The sequence below is a fragment of the Stigmatopora argus genome, chromosome 1, assembly GCF_051989625.1.
Source record: "Stigmatopora argus isolate UIUO_Sarg chromosome 1, RoL_Sarg_1.0, whole genome shotgun sequence".
In the NCBI taxonomy this organism is placed as follows: Eukaryota; Metazoa; Chordata; class Actinopteri; order Syngnathiformes; family Syngnathidae; genus Stigmatopora; species Stigmatopora argus.
In genome coordinates, this window is record NC_135387.1 from 8,410,471 (window position 1) to 8,432,013 (window position 21,543).

Sequence of the window (21,543 nt, forward strand, 5' to 3'; positions counted from 1 at the left end):
CTGTCTGTTTTCAGGAGAGATTCACGTATGCACTGCATGTGACCTTTGTGATCAGTTCCCCAGAGAGCTACCTCGTGGAGGTGGAGACTTCTCATCAGGCCCATCAGCATTTGACCAGCTTTGGGGTTACTGGACTTCAGCCTCATACAAAGCAAGCAGTGTTTCCATGGCGTCAACAGCATGTTTGGGTGTCTTCATAAGCCTGCTCTTCATCTTCAGATCGACATCATTTGCATCAGGTCAGAGGAGAAATGTGGGACCTTTTACAGAGATCATGCCCTATTTTGTTGTGCTGAAGTAACCCCAGACGAGAGATCAAATTTGATTTTTCAAAGCTTTGGTGTGCCTGCTCCTCAGTCTTCTTGCATCCAGATGAGGCGCGCAATGTCCTGGTGCGTACCAGGAGATTCAACTCAGGCTGGCTGGAGGAACTGCAGAAGGGCGATCTGAAGAGGGAATGCCTGGAGGAGAAGTGCTCATATGAAGAAGCACGCGAGGTGTTTGAGCATCAAGAAGCCACGGTTGGCATGTCCGGCTTTTTTGTACCAAATTTCGCTTTGCCAGCAAAGTGCTAACTCGCCTTGTTTTTCCTCAGGACGAGTTCTGGAGGACATACAGCAGTAAGCAGAACAAATACTTAACAAGCCCATTTAAACGCAAAACTGCTTGTTTTGATTTATTAAGCAGTGTCTTCACCAAGTGATATGCCAAAGTTCCAGACAGCTGTGAGTCGAGTCCCTGCTTGAACGGAGGAACGTGTTTGGTATTGACGGAGTCTTACAACTGCCTCTGTAGACCTCATTTTAGTGGTCTCAATTGTGAGCACGGTAAGGTGAGAGGTCGAGGTCACAAGTGCATTTTCTCATGACTTCATCTCTTCCCTGTGCCTTCTGTAGATGACCGTGTCGGCCCAGTGACGTGCGATCTAGAGAATGGTGGGTGTGAGCACTTCTGTGATAAAAAAGACAGAAGAGGAGGTCTCAATTGTTCTTGCGCAGCTGGATACATATTGAATTCTGATGGCCAGAATTGTATGGCAAGAGGTAAGTGCTTAAGACCTTTTCAAATCATAATTTTGCATTCATACTAAGGGCGGCCCGGTGGAGCGAGTGGTTAGCGCGTCGGCCTCACAGCTCTGGGTTCGAATCTAGGTCCTGTCCAGCAATGTGGAGTTTGCATGTTCTCCCCGGGCCTGCGTGGGTTTCCTCTGGGTACTCCGGTTTCCTCCCACATTCCAAAAAAAAACATGCACGGGAGACTGATTGGACACTCTAAATAAGTATGGCTGTGAGTGTGCATGGTTTTCCGTCTCTTTGTGTCCTGCAATCAGCTGGCCACCGATTGTAACAGATATTTCAACACATCCGTATTATTACGTTTGTGTTACACTGGTCCCCTGTGGCCAGGAGACAAACACCAGAATGAGCACCATGTGCATTGAATTAAACTCAAAGAATCTATAACAATAATTTTTGGACTAGAAAGTGAACCTATCTTCAAGTTGCAGCCGCCAAATTTGGCAAGAAAACATTATTTGACCACACTCGACTATAGGCCACGGGGATATTCACAGCAAAAGACATGAGGATCATTAGAATGTAGAAATACAGCTATAAGCCACACTGAAATATAAGCCGCACTGGACTACAAGCTGCATTAAATTCTGATTAAACGTCATTACTGTGTGCTGCCATTAATATAATTGGCTGATGTTGCGGCAATAGTATAGTATCATAGTAAACATTTTAAACACATTATAAAAACATTGCATTTTTTTTAGGTTAAATATTGGTGGACTTGAATGGTTTAGTGGCATTTCATTTCAATTGCATACAAATATTTGAGATGCAAGGTGCAAGTATGTTGAGTTACTAGCATGGTCAAAATAACTGAATTCAGCTTTAACCTCAAGGCACCATTGTATCTTCCTTTGGACGGACACTTAATGTAATTGAACAATGGAAGTAGAGAAATTTATGAATGATTCTATCTTGGCCAAATGACATGTTGAACACTGGACAACACTTGGACGTTTTTCTGCATGTAATGTAATGTTATTGGAAAATGTCCTGAAAACTAGAATTTTCCTTGCTACAGAATCTTTAGCTTGTGGTGTAACCCCAGTCCTTCTGGATCCAAATAATACCAAACACTTTGACCCTCGCGCTCGGATTGTGGGTGGGAAAGAGTGCCCCAAAGGTGAATGCCCCTGGCAGGTATGTTGCATTGAGAAACACTTTAACGTCAAGGTCCACTGCAACAAGAGCTTGCTCTTATTTCAGGTCTGGTGAACTAAAAATGTTTCTTGTAGGTGCTGCTGCTTTATAAAGGCAAAGGATTTTGTGGAGGAATAATCATTGAGTCCATGTGGGTCCTCACAGCAGCTCATTGCTTGGAGGAAACTGATGTACAGTTTCTAGATGTGGTTGCAGGTAATACACACTGTAGTGCAAATTTATAGTTGTACTTTATAGTATGCTATGCCAGGACATGTGTGGATGTTCAATAGCTTATTTTTTTGTTACATGTCTCTAAATGAGTTTTTGAGTGCGATTAGTGCAACTTGAAAAATGGACGTGTCCAACCTAAGACGTAAAGCTTACCTGAATAACATAAAATATAATGATAATAATAATTGGACATAGGCTATGTCATCATCATTGACTTGACAAAAAGCCTAATTGTCAGCATACCCAGAAACTGCGTATGACGAAATTGGTAGTGCTTCTCAATAAGGTGCGTTTTCCCGGCAAAAGACCCAAATAAGTGATAATTTCGGACTCGTAATTTGGCATTCTGCCGTGATGGATACATCGCATCACCCCCCGAGCGGATCACTTGCCTCTCACTGTCTTTCACTTACCTTCAGTCAGCCAGTAGGAGGCAGATCACCGCCCAACGTCTATTCATATTACCTCACCCCGAAGTTATTACGCAGAAAGGATTGTGTGTCGTGTTACCGCAAGTTTAGAGTCCTGATGGATGTGGAAAAAAAACTGTCCTTCAGCCTATTTGTCCGTACTTTGTGGGACCTATACAATCTGCCAGAGGGCAGCAGCTGGAACAGATTGTGACCAGGGTGGTATGGGTCCCCGATGATGTTCCTGGCTCTTCTGAGGTATCGAGGGCTGGCAATGTCTTCCAGTGAGGGCAGAGAGCAGCCTACGATCTTCTGGGCAGTGTTAATCACTTTCTGCATGGGCTTTTTGTCTGCTGCCGTGCTTCCAGCGTACCACACTGTGATGCAGTATGCCAGGATGCTCTCCACAGTGGTTCTATAGAAGGTTACCAGAAGCTTGGTGTCCAAGTTGTTCCTCCTGAGTACCCTATATGACTTGTTGATGCGAATGTCTTTAAGAAAGAGTGATCATAGTCACAACAACCCTGTTCATTGCTACTTTCCACTACAGATGATATTTTATCCTGCCCTGTGATGTTGATAAATATGGCTGTTTTATTTGTCAGGAGAACACAACACCGCGGTAGAGGAGGGAACAGAACAGGTCATCCACGTTGCTCAAATCCTAATGCACGAGAACTATGAAAAGGAGACGGCTGACAATGATATCGCTCTGCTGAGACTGGCCTCGCCTGTGGTTTACACTTTATATGCCGTGCCGGTATGCCTACCCACTAAAACTTTGGCGGATCGCGACCTTTGGGCCATCCATTTGCACACGGTAAGCGGTTGGGGACGGCGAGCGGAGCACGGTCCTACTTCCCATCTCCTGCATCGCCTCAGGGTGCCTCGCATACGTACGCAACAGTGCATTGAGGAAAGTGGTGTGAAAATCACTGAAAATATGTTTTGTGCCGGATACCTTACCGGCCGTGAGGACTCCTGTAAAGGAGACAGCGGCGGCCCCCTTGTGACGCAATACAAAAAGACCACGTTCCTGTTGGGCATCGTGAGCTGGGGGAAGGGCTGCGCCCGACCGGGCCACTACGGAATATATACACGAGTCTCCAACTACCTGCGGTGGATACATGACCACACAGCGACTCTGCGACTCACAAACGACACACAACTTCCATTGCATAATCTGACGACCTGATTGCTCATTCACCTTGAGTTCTCAACTTTTTTTCATTTTATAAAGCACAAACGCATTCTTCCCATCTTGTGGATCCATTTTCTTCATTTTCTTCTAAAAAGCTTTTTCAATAGCAACAGATGCATATTTGAAACAGATGTCACACATTTTGGAAAAGGGGCAAGCTGTAGTCACACAGAACACCACCTACACCTACTGCGTCAAAAGAATCAGTGACACAACATGACCAAATCTATCAGGTATGTAAAACACACACAACTATAACGATGGCAAATCAATATGTTGAAGTAATACAAGAACATTCTTGAAATGCATCATTACGAATCAGCAAAAGCAATATAATCTTCAAGTCTCATCTCATTTTCTGAACTGCTTTATCCTCACTGGGCTCGCGGGGGGTGCTGGAGCCTAACCCAGCTGACTTCGGGCCAGAGGCGGGGGACACCCTGAATTGGTGGCCAGCCAATCTCTGGGCACAAGGAGACAAACAACCATTCACGATCACACTCATACCTAAGGGCAATTTAGAGTGTCCAATCAGCCTACCATGCATGTTTTTGGAATGTGGGAGGAAACTGGAGTACCCGAAGAAAACCCATGCAGGCCCGGGGAGAACATGCAAACTCCACCGACCTGGATTTGAACCCAGGACCCCAGAGCTGTGAGGCCGACGTGCTAACCACTCATCCGCCAGGCCGGCCATGACCTTCAAGTGATACAATAAAATAACATGCCATTTATTTGTGTCATTTTTTGCACTGATATTTCAGACAGAAATCCACGACCTCTCCTCTAGTGTTTACAGACCTGAGGGAGAACAGGAGAAAATGTTTGTTTTGCTGAGTCCGAGGGTCATGTGGGTCATTAGGGGGTGTAGCATAAAGGCTATGGTTCTCTTTGAAGCAGATCTGGAAGTCAGTTTTTGAGAGTTGAGGTACTGGACATCATGTTGGAGAGAATCTGCATTTTGTTGATTCTGCTGTTTGGCATCGCTGCAGCTGCAGGTTTGTCTCTGTTTTGCAAAAAATGTCCAAATATGTTTCGCCAAATATGCGATCTATTTGTTTGGATTCAGTGTTTGTGGAGAAGAAGCAAGCCGAAGCCATTCTGAGTCGATGGCGGCGGGCAAACTCTGGCTTCTTTGAGGAACTCAAGCAAGGCGACCTTGAAAGGGAATGCATCGAGGAGATCTGCGACTATGAAGAGGCTAGAGAAGTGTTTGAGGACGATGCGCAGACGGTCAGACTTGTGACCTTCAATCTGTTGTTTTTGAAAGTGTTTCCTAATCTTGCATTCTTGCCGTTTTTTTGTCTCTGCAGAGGCAATTCTGGCAGGATTATGAACGTAAGTGCGTCTTTGTTCCAATGACCAATTTCTGTTTCTGTTCTTTTGTCTGACCTTTGTTGATCTGATTCATTCTGGCGTCAGGTCGGGAACCCTGCCGAATCAACCCGTGCCTGAACAATGGCGTGTGTGTCCCCGTTGGGACCGGCTTCCAGTGTAACTGTGCCGAAGGCTATGAAGGACGCCTATGCCAGATGGGTATGGCTGTAAATGGCAACGCAATGTATACTGTAAGAGTGGTGATGTTATTGGTTATTGCTTTACCTCTTTTCCCTCTTTCAGTATTCGAAGACTCACTCAAGTGTATTTACCACAACGGTGAGTGTCAGCAATTTTGCGATGGCTCAGGAAAGCGCCGCAAATGTTCCTGTGCCGATGGCTACGTTCTGGGCGAGGACGGGCGTCAGTGCATTGCTCAGGGTGAGCGTCTTTTGGCTTTAGGGTCACTTAATGCCTGTTTAGTGAGAGTCAACTTCAAGTGAATCCCACCGACATGTCACGGTGCCTTTCAGTGGAGTTTCCATGTGGCCTTCTGGCTCCTACCAATCAGAGCATAATGGGTCAAACGAGGCTTGTGGGGGCTAATCATTGCCCCAAAGGAGATTGTCCCTGGCAGGTAGGTCGTCTGTGAGAAACAGTGACTACAACGTTGTTGTTTTGACACTGAATAAAAACGGAAACATGCTTGTTACAAAAGGCACAGCTTATTGGTATCAAAGTTTTAGCCAATTTCTCATCACGTCAAGAGACAAGTGTTACAAGTGTAACATTTGACTTTGGTGTTTATTCCCTGCCATGATGCAGTTATCGCACCATACAGGGGTCAAAAAGTGTCCCTTGATTAAGTATCCAAATCAATCAGGGTTCTTAAAATGAATGAACTCAAGCATGGCACCATTTTCTGAGACGCCCGTTCATACACAATGTTAATGAGAGATTTCATCCCTTATCAGGTTCTGATTCAGTTGAACGGAGCCAGCCACTGCGGAGGTTCTCTGATCCGTCCCAACCGGGTCCTTACTGCAGCTCACTGTGTCCAGGGAATCAAACCTGACAAACTTACTGTGGTGGCAGGTGAGCACATTATCGTAGCACAGTACCAAATTTATTTAAATGAGTCAGAGGCATGTGGTTCTTGACCAGTCCTTGACTTGACCCATTTCCAGGGGAATACAACCTGGACGCTGACGACCACACAGAACAAAGGATTCCCGTTTCCACTGTGATTGTTCATGAAGATTATAACAAGGCAACAGGAGATAGCGATATTGCGCTTCTGCATTTGAGTAGTGGCGCATCCCTTAATAGGCATGTCATACCAGTCTGCTTGCCCACTAAAGACTTGGCAGAACGTGAGCTTCTGTTGCTGCGCTATCATACCGTTTCTGGATGGGGAAAGAGGACCAGCGGAGGCAATGACCAGGCCACTGGAACCACCAGTGTGTCTGTCTCTCCGGTCCTGCGCAAAATGTCTGTGCCCATCATCCAGAACTCCCAGTGTTCCCAGAGAGGACAGTTCAATTTTACTGACAATATGCTTTGTGCCGGCTACCTGGAGGGTCAACAGGAAAGTTGCCGTGGAGACGACGGGAGCCCACTGACTACTTTCTTTGGTTCTACCCACTTCCTTACTGGTGTAGTGGGTTGGGGGCAGGGTTGCTCCACCCCAGGGTATTTTGGCGTTTACGCCAACGTTGCTAAATTCGTTGACTGGGTGGAGTCCAAGAACATGCCCCCATCCACGATGCCACCTGGCCTGCAACAGATAGTAATTTAACAATCAACAAGGAAAAAATGTCTCATTTGAATCATTTGGGCCTGTATGTTGTCAGGGATAAAATGTTCTAAGGTCTGAAATTAAAAATATACATATACCGATTGATCTATTTTCTATTATGATTGTTGTCAGTAGTCGCAGTTGCGCTGGAGCCAATTACAGCTTGATTCTTGACAATCAGAGGATGGGCACATACTACAGATAAACATTCACACTTCCATTCATTCAACTATGGGCAAGTTAGAATCTCTTTTAAAGGGAGGAAAGATCATACAAATGCTACATGCAGAAGAACCAAAAGGGAGAAGTACTCATCATTGGGTCCACTGTGCTGCCTAAAGAAAGCTTCAAGCTCTCATGAAAGTCGGTAAAAGATTCCAAAATGTTCATATGTAAACATTTATTCGACACAAATGCAAACATTTGCGAATTAACCCCATGTGTGCTTCTAGAAGGGAGTGCACTTGGTTGACTTTTGATGATAACGTAAAAACATAATACAACCTACTAGTGTTAAAACAAGTCGAGTAACATTTGACCTGAGTGGAGAAAAAAAACAAACGTGAACAACAATAACGTCCTTACTAACAAAACAAAACAAAACAAAACAAAACAAAACAGCAGCTTTTGATAACAATTGACAAGGACATGGCAGCTAGAATGCAAAATAGCTAACAAAATCCTAAATCTTCTAGTAGAATCAGCACAAACATGTAGGATTCCAAGGCATAACAGCAGGTTCCAATCCAATTGTATCTACTAGTCTAAAAAAACACAGGAAGACTACAAGAAGACAAGAAGGAGATAAACGAGCCCCCAAAAATGGTAAATGACATTGCTCAACAGAAGCATCAACAACATATCAGTCTAGGCAGAAAATTGTACAGCTTGTCCTGTTGTTTTTCAACGTGTGTTGTCAATTGCATTAATTCATCAAATATTTTCTAAAGTGTTTTCATTCCAAACTGCAGTTCCAACATTCATAACATTCCTTTTTCATGTGTGAGTCCCAGACCTCAACATATGGTAGTCGTACAGTATGTAAAACATTTTGACCAAGAAGTCCCCTCCCATCCAGATGGGTCCACTTGAATATGTTGACACCCCTTCCTCCCCCGCAGAGGTCATCGGCCTCCCTTGCGTTCCCTTGCTCTGTATTCAGACATCATATCATCCCTGCACCACTAGGAGCTTCTTCTAGCAACTAACTACCCGACGCCATGTTTTGTTTTGGCGGCTTATCGCTTGGCGCGCTGTTTTTTCACCTGGCCACCGCTCACGGTACGTTCAATGACATGAGACGAAAGGTGGGACGGGGGAGGTGGTGGGATGGGGTTACTGGCGTCAGTTTGTGTGTAGGTCTAGTATGTTGAGAGTGAGGTCACCACACTTCACCTGATGAATTTTCAATCATCCGACTGGACATATAACCATATTTCTCAAGGTACTATTCTGAGCACATTTAAATATCTGTGGTCAGGTCAATAGTTAAGGGACTGAATTGAATTTTAGTCGGGTTTACGGGTGCTTTACACATCTGCCTCTCACTTCTAAGGTTGGGGTTCCAAAGCAAACTGATTTTCTGGGAGTACTATGTGCCTTTCTGCCCTATTCCGAAAACATTTATGCTAGCGACAATATTTGTCATGTACAAATTAATTTCTTGGATTGTCTATTGCCCGGCAGCTGAGTGGTTAGTGCGTCGACCTCACAGAGGGGGACATGAGTTCAAATCCAGGTCAGTCCACCTGTGTGGAGTTTGCATGTTCTCCCCGGGCCTGTGTGGGTTTTCTCCGGGTACTCCGGTTTCCTCCCACATTCCAAAGACATGCATGGTAGGCTGTTTGGACACTCTAAATTGCCCCTAGGTATGAGTGTGAGCGTGAATGGTTGTATGTCTTTTTGTGCCCTGCGATTGGCCGGCCACCAATTCAGGGTGTCCCCCGCCTCTGACCCGAAGTCAGCCGGGATATGCTCTAGAACCCCCAGTGACCCTAGTGAGGATAAAGCGGTTCAGAAAATTAGATGACAGATGAGATTGTCTATTGCCAAGTGAAAGTGGAAAGATTATGATTTGATATTTTTCACTCAGACTGAGATGTCATGCTAATGCTCATAAGATGTCATTTTCTCATTATCATCAGTCTTCCTGGCCACCGAGGAGGCCAGCCAGGTGTTGATTAGGCCCAGACGAGCCAATCATTTCCTTGAGGAGGTCAAGCAAGGCAACATGGAGCGCGAATGTCGAGAGGAACGCTGCACATGGGAGGAAGCTCGAGAAATTTTCGAAGATACAGCTCAAACTGTACACTTCATCCTTAAAACACAAACAAATTTTCCTTAACACAAAGAACATATTATTGTTTAGTTTCCTAACTTAGCTTCAGTTACGGTAGCTGGTGTGTTGAGCTGGGATGGTTTCAACTTGGACTGGTTTTCCCAGGGCCAAGTATGGACAGGGGAACTACAGAAAAACCCCGATTTAATTTTTTTTTCATGTTTGTCCATTCCAAATTCATTGGTACCTCCAATTAGTGTCATGAATTATATGAAAACACAGTTTTCCAAAATGTTACATTTTACGGACCCGTCTCTTAAATCGTGAAAAATGGTTTAGTCCACCGACAGCGACAATTTAAAGTAATTTTCATAAAAGGAAAATACGCCCACTATTTTGACTTTGCGTCAACTAAAATTGACAATATTATAGCATCCGTAGACACAGCTACTAAAGGCTTAGTGACGCCAAAACAATGACGTGAGATGCGTTTAGGGACAACATAAAAATAAAATGTTCAACAAATGTATCCACCAATCAGCAGATCTTTCAAACATAAACATTTTGAATCGTACTATAGCAATATGGTGGTCATTTCTATGTTAAGGCTGCTTTCAACTTCAAAACGTGTGTTCTACATTTTAGTTACTTTTAAAATCGAATAATAATCCATTTAATTAAGTTATTTTTCAAATGAGTAATCTGCAATAAAGAATTCCTTTACAATTTAAAAGTAAATGTGGCAACGCTGAATTCAAATTAACATGGTCCATTACAGCCAGCTGTTGCTGCTAGTATGCTCTCAGGAAAAGTTTTAACCAATCTGGTTTCTTGAGGCTGTAAGTATAAAGACAATTTTGGGCCAGCTACCAAAAGATGTCAACATTAACCAGTTTCAGAAACAGAGCCACATTATGCAGCATTCTGACTGAAAATGACTTGAAATATTAATAATCCCACTCACACAATTTTTACATCAGGAGTGGACATGGCCCACAATTAGGTGCTGTACGCCGAGTGTCATATGTTAAAAAAACTTCCATAGTTTAGTGATTTTTTTCAGAAACAATATTTTTCTAGAATTGTTCGAGTCAATTCTTTTAATTCGTATGGTTTTAATTCTTCATTGCAAAATTTCAGGACAGATTCTGGGCTACGTATACTGGTAAGACGAGATTTCAGCAATTTTAGCTAGATTTGCCTTTGAATTGTTTTGATTCACGGTGTTATATGTTCGATTCGCAGATGGTGACGCGTGTCTTTCAACGCCCTGCGCTCACAGAGGACGATGTGAAGATGGGATTGGTAGATACACCTGCTATTGTTATCATGGCTACAAAGGTGTCAATTGTGAAATTGGTACGGAATCATAGCAACCGGCTCGGAAAAAAAAGATTCTGACTTGTTTGCGGTCCATCTTGACGCTGTCCTATTTCCTTCCAGCTATTCCTCAGCTATGTGAGAACGAAAACGGAGGCTGCCAGCACTACTGCAAAGTGTACCAAGGGGGCATTGCCTGCTCTTGTGCTGATGGATATTACCTAACCTCTGATGAGAAATCCTGCGAATCCAATGGTAAGCAAAAGTCCACATGGACCGCATCCTGATATGTCCTGTTCACGCCAACAAACTCTTGCAGAGCCTTTCAAATGTGGCGTCCTACATACCAGCAAAACCAGGACCATTTTCAGGTACCAGCGCCCAAATGTGACGGAGGGAAATGTCACCGGGTTCAACCAGACCTACGCTGAAGGAAACGACACCTCAAATCTCGGTCTGCCAGAAAGCTTCCTCCCTGGCAACAACAGTAGCCATCCAATACTGGAGGATGATGTAGAGGAGGAAGAAATCATCTCTGAAGTAACAGGAATGACCCGCATCGTCAATGGAAAGAACTGCCCACCAGGAGAATGTCCGTGGCAGGTATAGATAATTGATCAGCTGGGGTACACCTAATGCCTAAATCAGGGGTGTTCCAACTTTTGTGTTCCAAGATCTACTTTTCAAGGAGTTAGCCTTCTATGATTTACCTTTTTTACAGGCCACCGACAAACCTCAGCAATTATTTATGTCGATATACCCCGCATTAGACTTTATCAACATGTATGGGAGCGGTAGGGAACAGCGGTGAATATCCACTTTCGATTCATGCTAAAGCTTACTGCGGACATGGCAAATTCATAAGAGCCTACCTAAGGAAACCGACAGATGGGAGGGATCAAAATGTTATTGTCGTACGATCTACCAATTGTACCTTGATGATCTACCGATAGTACCATGGCGATCTACCGATAGTTCCTTGGCGATCTACCGATAGTTCCTCAGCGATATACCGATAGTTCCTTGGCGATCTACCGATAGTTGCTTGGCGATCTACGTAATGGAATGCAAACTTGACTACTCACTCAACATTTTAAACACAGTGTTGAGCAGGAATGGCCAACGTAGTCATATCGTACTTTCACGGGACAATTTCACTCAAACAAAACATGGTAGGGTTCCTCGTTCCTCTAAAACAAGACGAGGAACACGTTGAACTAACTCAGTAATGTTGTGTAAACTTTATGTCAACAATTGCGTCTCCATGTGGAAAGGTAATTGTCTTTTCCTCCCTCTTTCATCAACCCAGGCAGTTCTCATCGATGAACACAACGAAGGGTTTTGTGGTGGTACCATCCTCAACGAATACATAATCTTAACAGCGGCGCACTGCCTGAACCACACAAAATCTATCACAGTGCGGCTGGGTGGGTGCGACTGACCTATCAGTCTGTCCTTGTGATGTTTTAAGGATTAAAAAAAAATTGCCCCATTTTTATCTACCCAGGTGAGTTTGACTTCAAGGTTACTGAGGGAACGGAATCCAACCACTATCTGGAGACCGCACTCACTCACAGGCTGTACCGCCATGACACCTTTCACAATGACATTGCCATTCTCAAACTGGCCACGCCCATCACATTTTCCAGGTACATCCTGCCAGCCTGCCTTCCTGACACAGATTTTGCTGAGAATGTGAGTGCATGCCTGCGTTTCCGTTTACACCTGCTAGGGTCACTGAATGTGAATTGGGTTTCAACTTGTCCTCGCAGGTCCTCATGAAACAACTGAGCGGGATGGTGAGCGGTTTTGGCCGTCTCGGTGAAAATCGGGAACCATCCACCATTCTGCAGCGTCTCTCTGTACCTTATGTACCGCAACACACCTGTAAAGAATCTAGCAAATTCCGTATCTCAGCGCACATGTTCTGCGCAGGCTACGACAAAATAGCTAAGGATTCGTGCCGAGGAGACAGTGGTGGCCCCCATGTTACGGAGTACAAAAACACTTATTTTGTCACTGGGGTAGTCAGTTGGGGAGAAGGTTGCGCAAAAGAAGGCAAATACGGCGTCTACACTCAAGTATCAAAATTTACCAAATGGATCCGTTATGTCATCAATTCGTTGTTGAGCAAAAACAAGAGTCCCGGGAGGGTTAGGAGGCACCCGGGAACATTCGAGTGGCGTTATTTGTGAGACAGAAACATCTTAATAGACTGCAAGAAAAAAATCTTTTGAGTTTGTGTATTTCTCAATTCCTTAAACACGAGAAAAGTGTGTGCATGCAAAGTTAAATAGCGTGTTCCTTTTAAAAATTGTGATCTAAGGACACTAGGAGAAAGAATTGTATGGTGCTTATTTGGCTGGAATCAAGAGCTGACCCTCAGTAAATAAAAAGAATAAACAGAGCTGTTGCTTGTTTTGAGAGGTCAAAGTCCTTGAACACAAAGTTCCCATCAATTGAACTTGATTTCAACATGTGAACACGTGACGAAGAGACACATTCGGGAGGCAACCCTGGGACACGTGGGAATCATGGAGGACCATGTGATGTGGTCTCAACGGTGCTAGAGCTTCACAAACGAGATGTGACGACACTAGATAGTAATCACTCAATGTCATGGCGCTACCTGGACTGCGTCTCCTCTCGCTCACCTTGCTTGCATGTGTCCTTCAGGTCTTCGCCAAAGCAGACGGTAAGAATTGTTCATATTCTTGAGAAACTTCTGTTTACTTCTCGGACCTCCCTTAAATCGTCTGAAGGAAGACAACACAAAGACGTCATTTGGTGATGAAGACTGAACAGAAAACAAGCCATTAGACACACTATGGGTTTGCTAATATTATCCACTAGATCAGGGATCGGGAAGGTTTTTGACAGAGAGAGCCATAAACAATTTATATTTTTTTAAAAGAGCCGTACTCAGAATTTAAAAGTAAAAATACATGGGGAAGGGGAAACTATAGTTTACTGATGTCAGCTTTACTTAATCCAATTCAAATTTCAAATGCCATACTTAGTCTTTCATTGTATTGTTTTCGATATTTCTTTCAAAGGTTTACTGTAATTCAGATGTTCTTGATGCGTAGGTTAACGATAGACCACTGCAGTTTGAATTTGAAAGTATGTTTGTGTGGATCATCAGTTGCAAGCAAACAAAACAGCAGAAAATAAACAGCTACCACCTAATCCTGATGGTATTTTCATGTGGTGTTTCAGTGTTTGTGAAAGCACCAGGAGCGCAAAGTATTTTCCTGCGTTCCAAACGGGCAAACCATTTCCTAATAGAGGAGATCCTACAAGGAAACCTAGAGCGGGAATGTCATGAAGAACTTTGCACGTTTGAGGAAGCCAGGGAAATCTTTGAAGACAACGACATGACGGTCGGTCCAATCACTAGCCTTTCATTCTTACTTTTTCCTTTTCATATAATTTTATTCCAATTAAAGTTTAAATCTCCACAGATCAAGTTCTGGAAGACCTACGATGGTAAGTTCAATCACAAATATCATTTTGTTGTCAGTGTGTCTGTCTATCTTTGGGAGGAAACTCAACTGCCATTCTCAAACTGTGGCACTAGCAAGGTAATAAATCATAACATGTTGGCATGCGCGTGCATTTTGGACAACATTTCTTAATCATCTTTGATGTACATTCACAGAACGAAGTCACGTTGCAGGTTGCCTTATTATGACGTTCTTAGGTTTAAACATTATTTCATGTCTAATTAAACAAAAGTAAAACACTTTTTTGGAGTGGTTCTTACCACTTTCATAGTAAGGAAACAACACCACTTTTAGGTGACATAATGAAGCAGGAACATTTGCATACAAGGACCAAATTACAAAGAACTGAAATGGCTGCCATGAGTACAAGATTTCATTGAGACAAAATGGGGACTACAGCGATTGGCTGGCCACCGGTAGGGTGTTTCCCGCCTAGTGCACATATTTAGCTGGGATAGGCTCTAGCACCCCCACGATTCTTGTGAGGATAAGCGGTTCGGAAGACGAATGCATGAAAAAAAAGGCAACTCGGCACTCAACTAGTTGCAACAAACATTAAGGCATGACATAACAGAAATTGGACAATTATTAAACACAATCACTCCAAAAGTTGTCCAAATGTCACTCCAGCCACATGCTAGCGAAAAGAAAAAAAAAATTCTAAGCATAATAGCAATTACCTATTATTATTGTTATGACTCGTAGGAGGGCAAGATTGAAGATGTTAATATTTATTACTCTGACGGACCGGCACCAAGTGGTTCGTGGACCAGTACCGATTAACAAACCAGTGGTTGGAGATCCCTGCTATAAATCCATACATAGTTAATTGATAGCACACTAATTGCAACAAGGAACATTTTAAAAAATGTTCTTTTAATTCAGCTGAAAAACAGAAAAAAAAGTACTTGTTTACAATTGAATAAATATGCTCAACATGATAATTGATTGAATCACTAGCTCATTAGCTAGATGTAGGTAAAGGCCACCATCATTTTTATCTCGCCTTCATTCAACTGAATACTTTGTTCGTGACTGTTTGACTTCTAGAGTAGTCGGTCTGCTTTCTTGTTTTTTTTTTAACCTTTTGCCACAGTAAATGCGGATTCAAGACTTCCTTGTATCTTTGACATTCTGGACTGTGTGAATTCCTCTCACCTCTGCTGTTAAGTGATCCAATCCATGCTGCCTCAGCTGCTTCAGTCACACAACAACATTATTAAAGCAAACCTGAGATTAAAATGCACTCACGAAGGCCGACCCTTTTATTTTGGTTTGTCATAGTGAGAGGCCGTTGCCAGCCCAACCCCTGCCTTAATGGTGGGAACTGCAGTAAAACGGTGGCTGGATTCCACTGCTCCTGTACCAACCCCTTCTATGGAAATACATGTCAATTGGCTGAACCAGACTTGGTCAGCCAGGAAGATGACGGGGAGCCACAAACAGCACCTCAGTTAGTAGCAGGTAAACTCAGATGATGGTTCAAATGCCTTCTCGGCTTTCCCATCATCTTGCTTCATCAGGGATTGCGTTTCAGGAAGGGTCTCCTGTCCCACGGAAGGCCCCAATGTGTGCCACCAGCTCTGTGCGGCAAACTACCACAACTTTGTGTGCTCCTGCGTGCCGGGATTCAAATTGCATAGCGATGGACGAAGCTGCCTTCCGGAAGGTCCCACTCTACATCGATGATGGCATATTCACATTTGCAAAAAAACAAAACTAAACAATTGACGTTTGTATTTTTCACAGTGGAATTTCCTTGCGGAAGGCTTCCAGACTCCCATCAATCAGAAACAATGTGTCACCATGGAAATTGTCCCTGGCAGGTAAGACTAACTGGGCTGGTCATAAAACCCAAGTAGCCAATCACAGGGCACGATGAGACTAACGACAATTCGCACACACTCACATATGGAGAATTCAGTGTTCAATTAGCCTACAACACTTGTTTTTGCCATATAAAAGGAACCTAGCAGTGGCGGGCCGTCAGGGCCTTCAAGGCCTTCTCTCCTGGCCTAAGAAATATCTGAATCATATATTATATTTTGTCCATCAATACTTATTATTCCAAATGGTCTGTTAGCTTCCTTTCATTGCTTTCCCCCCTGGTTGCACTGCTTCCAGATGTGTGTTTTCATATTGAAGTATTTAACCAATCACATTTCAGCCATTATTTGTTGCCAGGATCAGAAATCTGCCTCAAAGCCTTCACAATCAGTTCTGCGGGCTCTGCTGCATTAAACAAGACTGTTGCCTTTAACCAATCAGATTTCGGGTTGGCATCACCACAATGATTTTTCGCAGGCATTGCCATTTTGCTGGCTGGGATACGTCATTGCTTTCACCAACTATGATTGGCTAGCTATAGAGAGTAGACGGGCCAAAGCCATTGTGGGTGGAGTTTGCGATCTCTGGCTTCCTCGTCATTGCTTTCACCAACTATGATTGGCTAGCTATAGAGAGTAGACGGGCCAAAGCCATAGTGAGGAAGCCAGAGATCGCAAACTCCACCCACAATGGCAGACAAAAGGATTTGGTTGCAGATTTGCTCACAAAGCTATTTTCCAGACGGACTTTTCCAGAAAAAAATTGACATCTTTAAGAAAGGGCGGTCAACTCCGAAGCTAGCAACCCTGTTACAGCCGGGAAAAGGGTGTGTGCGCCAGTTTCAGTGGGCTAACTAAAAAGAGCTACCAAACTGTATTTGGAGCAAGCTACACAAGCAAATATATTGTTGTGTTGATTTAAAGCCATTTTCAAGACGGACTATGTCAGAAACACGACAGGACAGGCTTGACTTTCAGCATTAGCCTCGATGCCGATAGAAAAGAAGGAGGAAAGAAAGGAGGATGGATATTGTGTAGGGTTAAAAAGGATTTTTGGTTAGTAACATATGGCCATATTCCTAAATAATATTTCAATTGTATGAGGTTATTATGGATGATTTTTTATGTGTCGCAGCTGTAGCTGCTGTAGAGGTTTTATAGCCATAAAATAGTTTTTGAGGGTTGGATTGATTCCAATAGCAGAAGGCGCTACCCCAAAATGCACGGACCGCCACTGGAACCTAGAGTATCCAGAGAAATGTACGAGGAACTCCACACAGGAAGGGCAGAAAACCAGGGTGAACCCTTGAGCTCAGAACTATGAGGCACACGTGTCAACCACAACATGGCTGCCCAATATATCTTTTTTATATTAAAATAATAAACAAACCTTAACTACAAGTTCCACCTAGGAATCAAAATGCAGAAAATGTCTTGAAAAAATCTTTTTCTTTCTCAGTGCGCACATTACTTCCAATCTGATAGCAATATTTTTAGAACAGTGAAGTAATGCAAGAAATTATGTAGCCAATGAATGCCAAAACATTTTTGTATTCAAGTGAGCCCTTCTAGCACATACTCAAAAAGTGCTATTACCAATATGAACTTGCAAGTTTGGCTTTGCGCACACTGATCAAAGTGTTTGCGTTATAAACTGCAGGATATATGCTTTATAAACAATTGCTTCTGTGTTCAACAGTTGTTCTTAGCAAGGGGGGTGGCGGTATCGGTATTTTGCCTGCTTGGAAAAGGATTTAAAAATGGAGTCAGATAACAAGAGGGTGTCACTTTTTGCAATGAAGCACGCTGGAGTGAGAATCGACCCTGAGAGCCTCAATCTGTCTTTTTGTGTCTCCGTATGTCTTCTTCCAAAAATCGACCTGTTGTGTGCCGATACCAACACGGAGTATCGGTATGTCATTTCCCGTTGTCTGTCTGCAGGCGTTGTTGCTGGGAAGCGGGGGGACTGAGATTTGCGCCGGCGTTCTACTGGGTCGGCGTTCCATCCTGACTGCTGCCAGTTGCCTCAAACGTGAATCTGACCCCCAACCCTCCAATTTTTTAGTCATCGCTGGTAGCAAACTTTATTAAGTCAGCACTTGTGACATGAAATTGCTGAAGGACAATCATCCCTAATAGAGCTGTGCTGCTTTTCTCTCAGGTACAGGCGACAGGACGATGTCCGTTAAAGCTTTGCACATCCACAAACATTATCGTCCCCACCACCACAACAACGACTTGGCCTTCCTAGAGTTGACAAGCCCCATGTCCTTCGGCCCGAATCTCCACCACATTTGTTTACCCAACAAAGACTTCTCTGAAAACATCCTAATGTATTCGAAGAAGGTCGGGGTTTTGGCCACCATGAACCAATCCTTAGACTCCAACTTCACTTACATGAGTTTGGACGAGTGCCGCGCCCAGCTCAACGTTTCGGTCCCACTGAGTAATAAAATGTTCTGCGTGACTGGACGGACTGAAAAATTAGTGAGGCGGGGTCAAAAGATTGCCAAAGATGGATCCAACACTACTGGAAGTTCACCTGCTTGGCAATGCGGCGGTCTGTTGCCCGCTACGCCGCTCGCCACAATGGAGAGAGGGACGGCATTTCTCACAGGGACCCTCATAGTGCCTCCTAAAGGCTGTGCGGGGAACGGGCTGTTTTTCACCAAAGTATCCAGACACGTGCTCTGGATCAGACAGCTTCTAGCGGCCACTGAGTCACAAGACCACACAGTTAAAACGAAATTTCAGTGAGACAACTTGTGAGTCCCTCCGCTTTTAGTGTCATGTTTGTATTTGTACATTGCTGAAGAATTTGTATGTCTGGAGTCATTTTTGTCATATACAGTGGTACCTCGTCATACGACCGCTCGTCATACAAAATGCTCGTCTTACAGGGGAAATTTCGATCGAATAATTCGCCCGTTATGCGGTCAAAATTTCGTGATGCGACCAAGCCAGGTCTTTTTTGCATATCTTTCGTGTATAACAATATTTACGAGCACGGAACTAATTAATTCAGACGAGTTTCTCATACGACCAGGAAACGCACAACGCGCATGCAAAAAGAGGGCTTTCTGGGTAATGAAGTATACTCCTGCACATATTACCCCTAGGCAATGGCAACCTTTCTCAGAATAAAACTTCATTACCCACAATCACTACGTGGGAAGCTCAGCTATGTCATTTCCTGTTATTCTTTCTTAGGAAAGGTCCCGCGATCGTTCCTTAAAGACTATTTCTCGTTGGCAAGTGGTCGTGCGTTATCCTATTGTGAGGACATTTGTGTGCATCATTTTGGGAATATTTAGAAGGCAATACAACAGCAAACAGTCCATCGATAGCGAACGTGAGGGCGGAGGCGTGGCAAACCGCCAACCCGAAAAACGAAGGTAACAAAAGATTACAACAAAATTAGAATTTAGTTTTGTGTAAAGTTACATTAAACGTATGTTTGAGTGTCTGTATATATTAATCCAAGTTAATTTAAATTTGTTTGTTCCGTTTACGAGTGCGTTGTCGTGGGAAAAAAAAGGAACCCCCCGCCCACGCCCCCAAACGTCTCTGTCTCCCATCGGCGAAATCTGCCCAATTTTAGTTAGATTAAACACATTTTATTACTATTAAACCACTAGTTATGTGTTACTTTGTTAATAGATGGCAAATTAGAAGAAATAAAAAAAAATTCCAATCCAATATCCTGTTTTTGGTGTTTTTTCAGAGGGCTGGAACGAATTAATTTGTTTTCCATTCATTTCAATGGAAAACGTCCGCTCGAGTTACGAGAATCTCGTTATACGAGCTCAGTTCCGGAACGGATTAAGCTCGTATCTCGAGGTACAGTGGTACCTCGACATACGAGCAATTTGAGATACGAGTAGAATTTTGGGCAGATATTTATCTTGAGAAACGAGACAAATTTTGGTATACGAGCAGACAGCGAACGCTAGAGGCTGCTCATAAGAACATCGTGGGCACTGTCTCTCTTCCCGCAACTCCCTTGTGTAATGTCTCTACGAGCCCTGTACGGAGCATTGCATTTTTTCAGTTTTTTTTTCCTGTTAGTCATTGCGAATGGCGAGGCGATCGCTAATACGAGAGTTATATATACTACTTCTCGTTGGCAAGCAGTCGTGTGTTATCCTATTGTGAGGACATTTGTGTGCATCATTTTGGGAATATTTTGAAGGGAAGAAAGACAAAAGCAAACAATCCTCAAAATGGTTGCATCTGAAAGTCAGGGTGGAGGCGGGGCAAATAGAGCCAACCTGGGGGAAGAAAGGTATCAAAATTTAAAACAGAATTAGAATTAAGTTTAGTGTAAGGTTAGAATAAATTTATTTTTGATTGTGTCTGCATCGTAATCCAAGTTCATTTAAATTTGTTTATGTTATGTTACGATCGCGTTGCCGTGGAAAGTCCCCCTTCTCTCTGTCACTCTCTCTCCCTTCCGCGAAATCCGTCAAATTTTAGTTCTATTAAACACATTTTAGTGTACTATTAAACCACTAGTTATTCGTTACTTTGTTAATAGATGGCGAATTAGAACAAAATTTTTTTTTTCCAATCCAATATCCTGTTTTTTCAGACGGTTGGAACGAATTAATTTGTTTTTAGTTCATGTCTATGGGAAACATTCGTTTGAGTTACGATAAAATCGACATATGAGCTCAGTCCCGGAACGAATTAAGCTCGTATCTCGAGGTACCACTGTACTGCAGTTCTGGCTTCCATATGGGGGTCATTGTAGCTAATGTAGAATAAAGCTCAATTTTACATGTATAAAACCAATAGATCCGTAACTTTTGAAATCAAGACGGGAAAATGTGTGTTCCAAATGTTATTTGCAACATTTCAATGTTATGAAAAGTCAAGACAAGTTGTAATTTTGGAATGTAATCAAACATCTGTTTGAGTGTATTATACATAAAACAATGTTTTGCATCTGTGGTCTCGAGTGTTGTCCCAGCTGACCTTTATGGAACTGAACCAATTTGCTCTAGGAAAAAAAAGTTTTTTAATCAAGCTTGATAGATGAAAGCTAAATAATTAGATGTGGTCAAATTAAATGGGAATTGAGTTTCCCTTTGTGTAATACTTGAAATTGTGAATAGTCATTTTTGTGACCAAGGCAGACATAAAATCCATGATTTAGATTACATTATATTAAACTTTATTATCCCGTACTCGGGAATTTCACCCCAAAAACTGTGTTATAATCCAGTGCATATTGTTTGAATTCTAATTGTTCTTAATGATCTCACACATATTTAGTTGGAAAATGCTATAACTGAATTATACTGCTGCAGTAAATTGCTCAACACTCACACAACAAATCCATAAAAGAAACATAATTGCAGGAATAAAGCTATCAGAAAGTTAAAAGATTTTTTTAAGTCAGATGCAGGCCACTGATGCGTTAATGTACCAGTAT

General features: G+C 43.0%; 4 protein-coding genes across 5 annotated transcripts; all 4 read left to right on the forward strand.

Moving 5' to 3' along the window:
• Nucleotides 1-86: 86 nt before the first annotated feature.
• Nucleotides 87-4,119, forward strand: LOC144092738 (coagulation factor VII-like). The gene is made up of 8 exons (XM_077625838.1): nt 87-239; nt 358-521; nt 596-620; nt 714-827; nt 897-1,043; nt 2,098-2,216; nt 2,312-2,432; nt 3,466-4,119. Exons 1-8 carry the CDS (start codon nt 167-169, stop codon nt 4,053-4,055), a joined length of 1,353 nt encoding a protein of 450 aa, XP_077481964.1. The 5' UTR covers nt 87-166; the 3' UTR covers nt 4,056-4,119.
• f7i (coagulation factor VIIi) lies at nt 4,108-7,281 on the forward strand. The gene is made up of 9 exons (XM_077625516.1): nt 4,108-4,294; nt 4,962-5,059; nt 5,131-5,294; nt 5,375-5,399; nt 5,484-5,597; nt 5,682-5,819; nt 5,912-6,015; nt 6,353-6,473; nt 6,566-7,281. The coding sequence occupies exons 1-9, from the start codon at nt 4,278-4,280 to the stop codon at nt 7,174-7,176; spliced, it is 1,392 nt and encodes a 463-aa protein (XP_077481642.1). The 5' UTR covers nt 4,108-4,277; the 3' UTR covers nt 7,177-7,281.
• Nucleotides 7,282-8,309: 1,028 nt separating this feature from the next.
• f10 (coagulation factor X) lies at nt 8,310-13,181 on the forward strand. Its single transcript, XM_077625387.1, has 9 exons — nt 8,310-8,457; nt 9,321-9,481; nt 10,595-10,619; nt 10,700-10,813; nt 10,898-11,029; nt 11,094-11,377; nt 12,084-12,201; nt 12,282-12,469; nt 12,547-13,181. The coding sequence occupies exons 1-9, from the start codon at nt 8,397-8,399 to the stop codon at nt 12,967-12,969; spliced, it is 1,506 nt and encodes a 501-aa protein (XP_077481513.1). The 5' UTR covers nt 8,310-8,396; the 3' UTR covers nt 12,970-13,181.
• Nucleotides 13,182-13,322: 141 nt separating this feature from the next.
• Nucleotides 13,323-21,053, forward strand: prozb (protein Z, vitamin K-dependent plasma glycoprotein b). 2 transcript variants are annotated; one of them, XM_077625640.1, is made up of 8 exons: nt 13,323-13,469; nt 13,994-14,157; nt 14,239-14,263; nt 15,565-15,744; nt 15,818-15,949; nt 16,030-16,106; nt 18,048-18,180; nt 18,268-21,053. In XM_077625640.1, the coding sequence occupies exons 1-8, from the start codon at nt 13,394-13,396 to the stop codon at nt 18,861-18,863; spliced, it is 1,383 nt and encodes a 460-aa protein (XP_077481766.1). In that variant the 5' UTR covers nt 13,323-13,393; the 3' UTR covers nt 18,864-21,053. The 2 variants fall into 2 exon arrangements, with proteins under 2 accessions (XP_077481766.1, XP_077481846.1); XM_077625720.1 differs by lacking the exons at nt 13,323-13,469; nt 13,994-14,157; nt 14,239-14,263 and adding an exon at nt 14,280-15,472 and having other exon boundaries at nt 15,503-15,744.
• The last annotated feature ends 490 nt before the right edge of the window (nt 21,054-21,543 follow it).

Bases quoted from the DNA above. Each gene is read 5' to 3' on its own strand.
- LOC144092738 (XM_077625838.1), top strand. From the start codon at position 167: ATGGCGTCAACAGCATGTTTGGGTGTCTTCATAAGCCTGCTCTTCATC. The intron at 621-713 runs GTAAGCAGAACA...GATATGCCAAAG, and splicing joins GTTCTGGAGGACATACAGCA to TTCCAGACAGCTGTGAGTCG. The intron at 2,433-3,465 runs GTAATACACACT...TTTATTTGTCAG, and splicing joins GTTTCTAGATGTGGTTGCAG to GAGAACACAACACCGCGGTA.
- f7i (XM_077625516.1), top strand. The intron at 5,295-5,374 runs GTCAGACTTGTG...TTGTCTCTGCAG, and splicing joins TTGAGGACGATGCGCAGACG to AGGCAATTCTGGCAGGATTA. The intron at 6,474-6,565 runs GTGAGCACATTA...ACCCATTTCCAG, and splicing joins CAAACTTACTGTGGTGGCAG to GGGAATACAACCTGGACGCT.
- f10 (XM_077625387.1), top strand. From the start codon at position 8,397: ATGTTTTGTTTTGGCGGCTTATCGCTTGGCGCGCTGTTTTTTCACCTG. The intron at 10,620-10,699 runs GTAAGACGAGAT...TTCGATTCGCAG, and splicing joins ATTCTGGGCTACGTATACTG to ATGGTGACGCGTGTCTTTCA. The intron at 11,030-11,093 runs GTAAGCAAAAGT...AAACTCTTGCAG, and splicing joins GAAATCCTGCGAATCCAATG to AGCCTTTCAAATGTGGCGTC.
- prozb (XM_077625640.1), top strand. From the start codon at position 13,394: ATGGCGCTACCTGGACTGCGTCTCCTCTCGCTCACCTTGCTTGCATGT. The intron at 13,470-13,993 runs GTAAGAATTGTT...GTGGTGTTTCAG, and splicing joins GGTCTTCGCCAAAGCAGACG to TGTTTGTGAAAGCACCAGGA. The intron at 16,107-18,047 runs GTAAGACTAACT...GTCTGTCTGCAG, and splicing joins ATGGAAATTGTCCCTGGCAG to GCGTTGTTGCTGGGAAGCGG.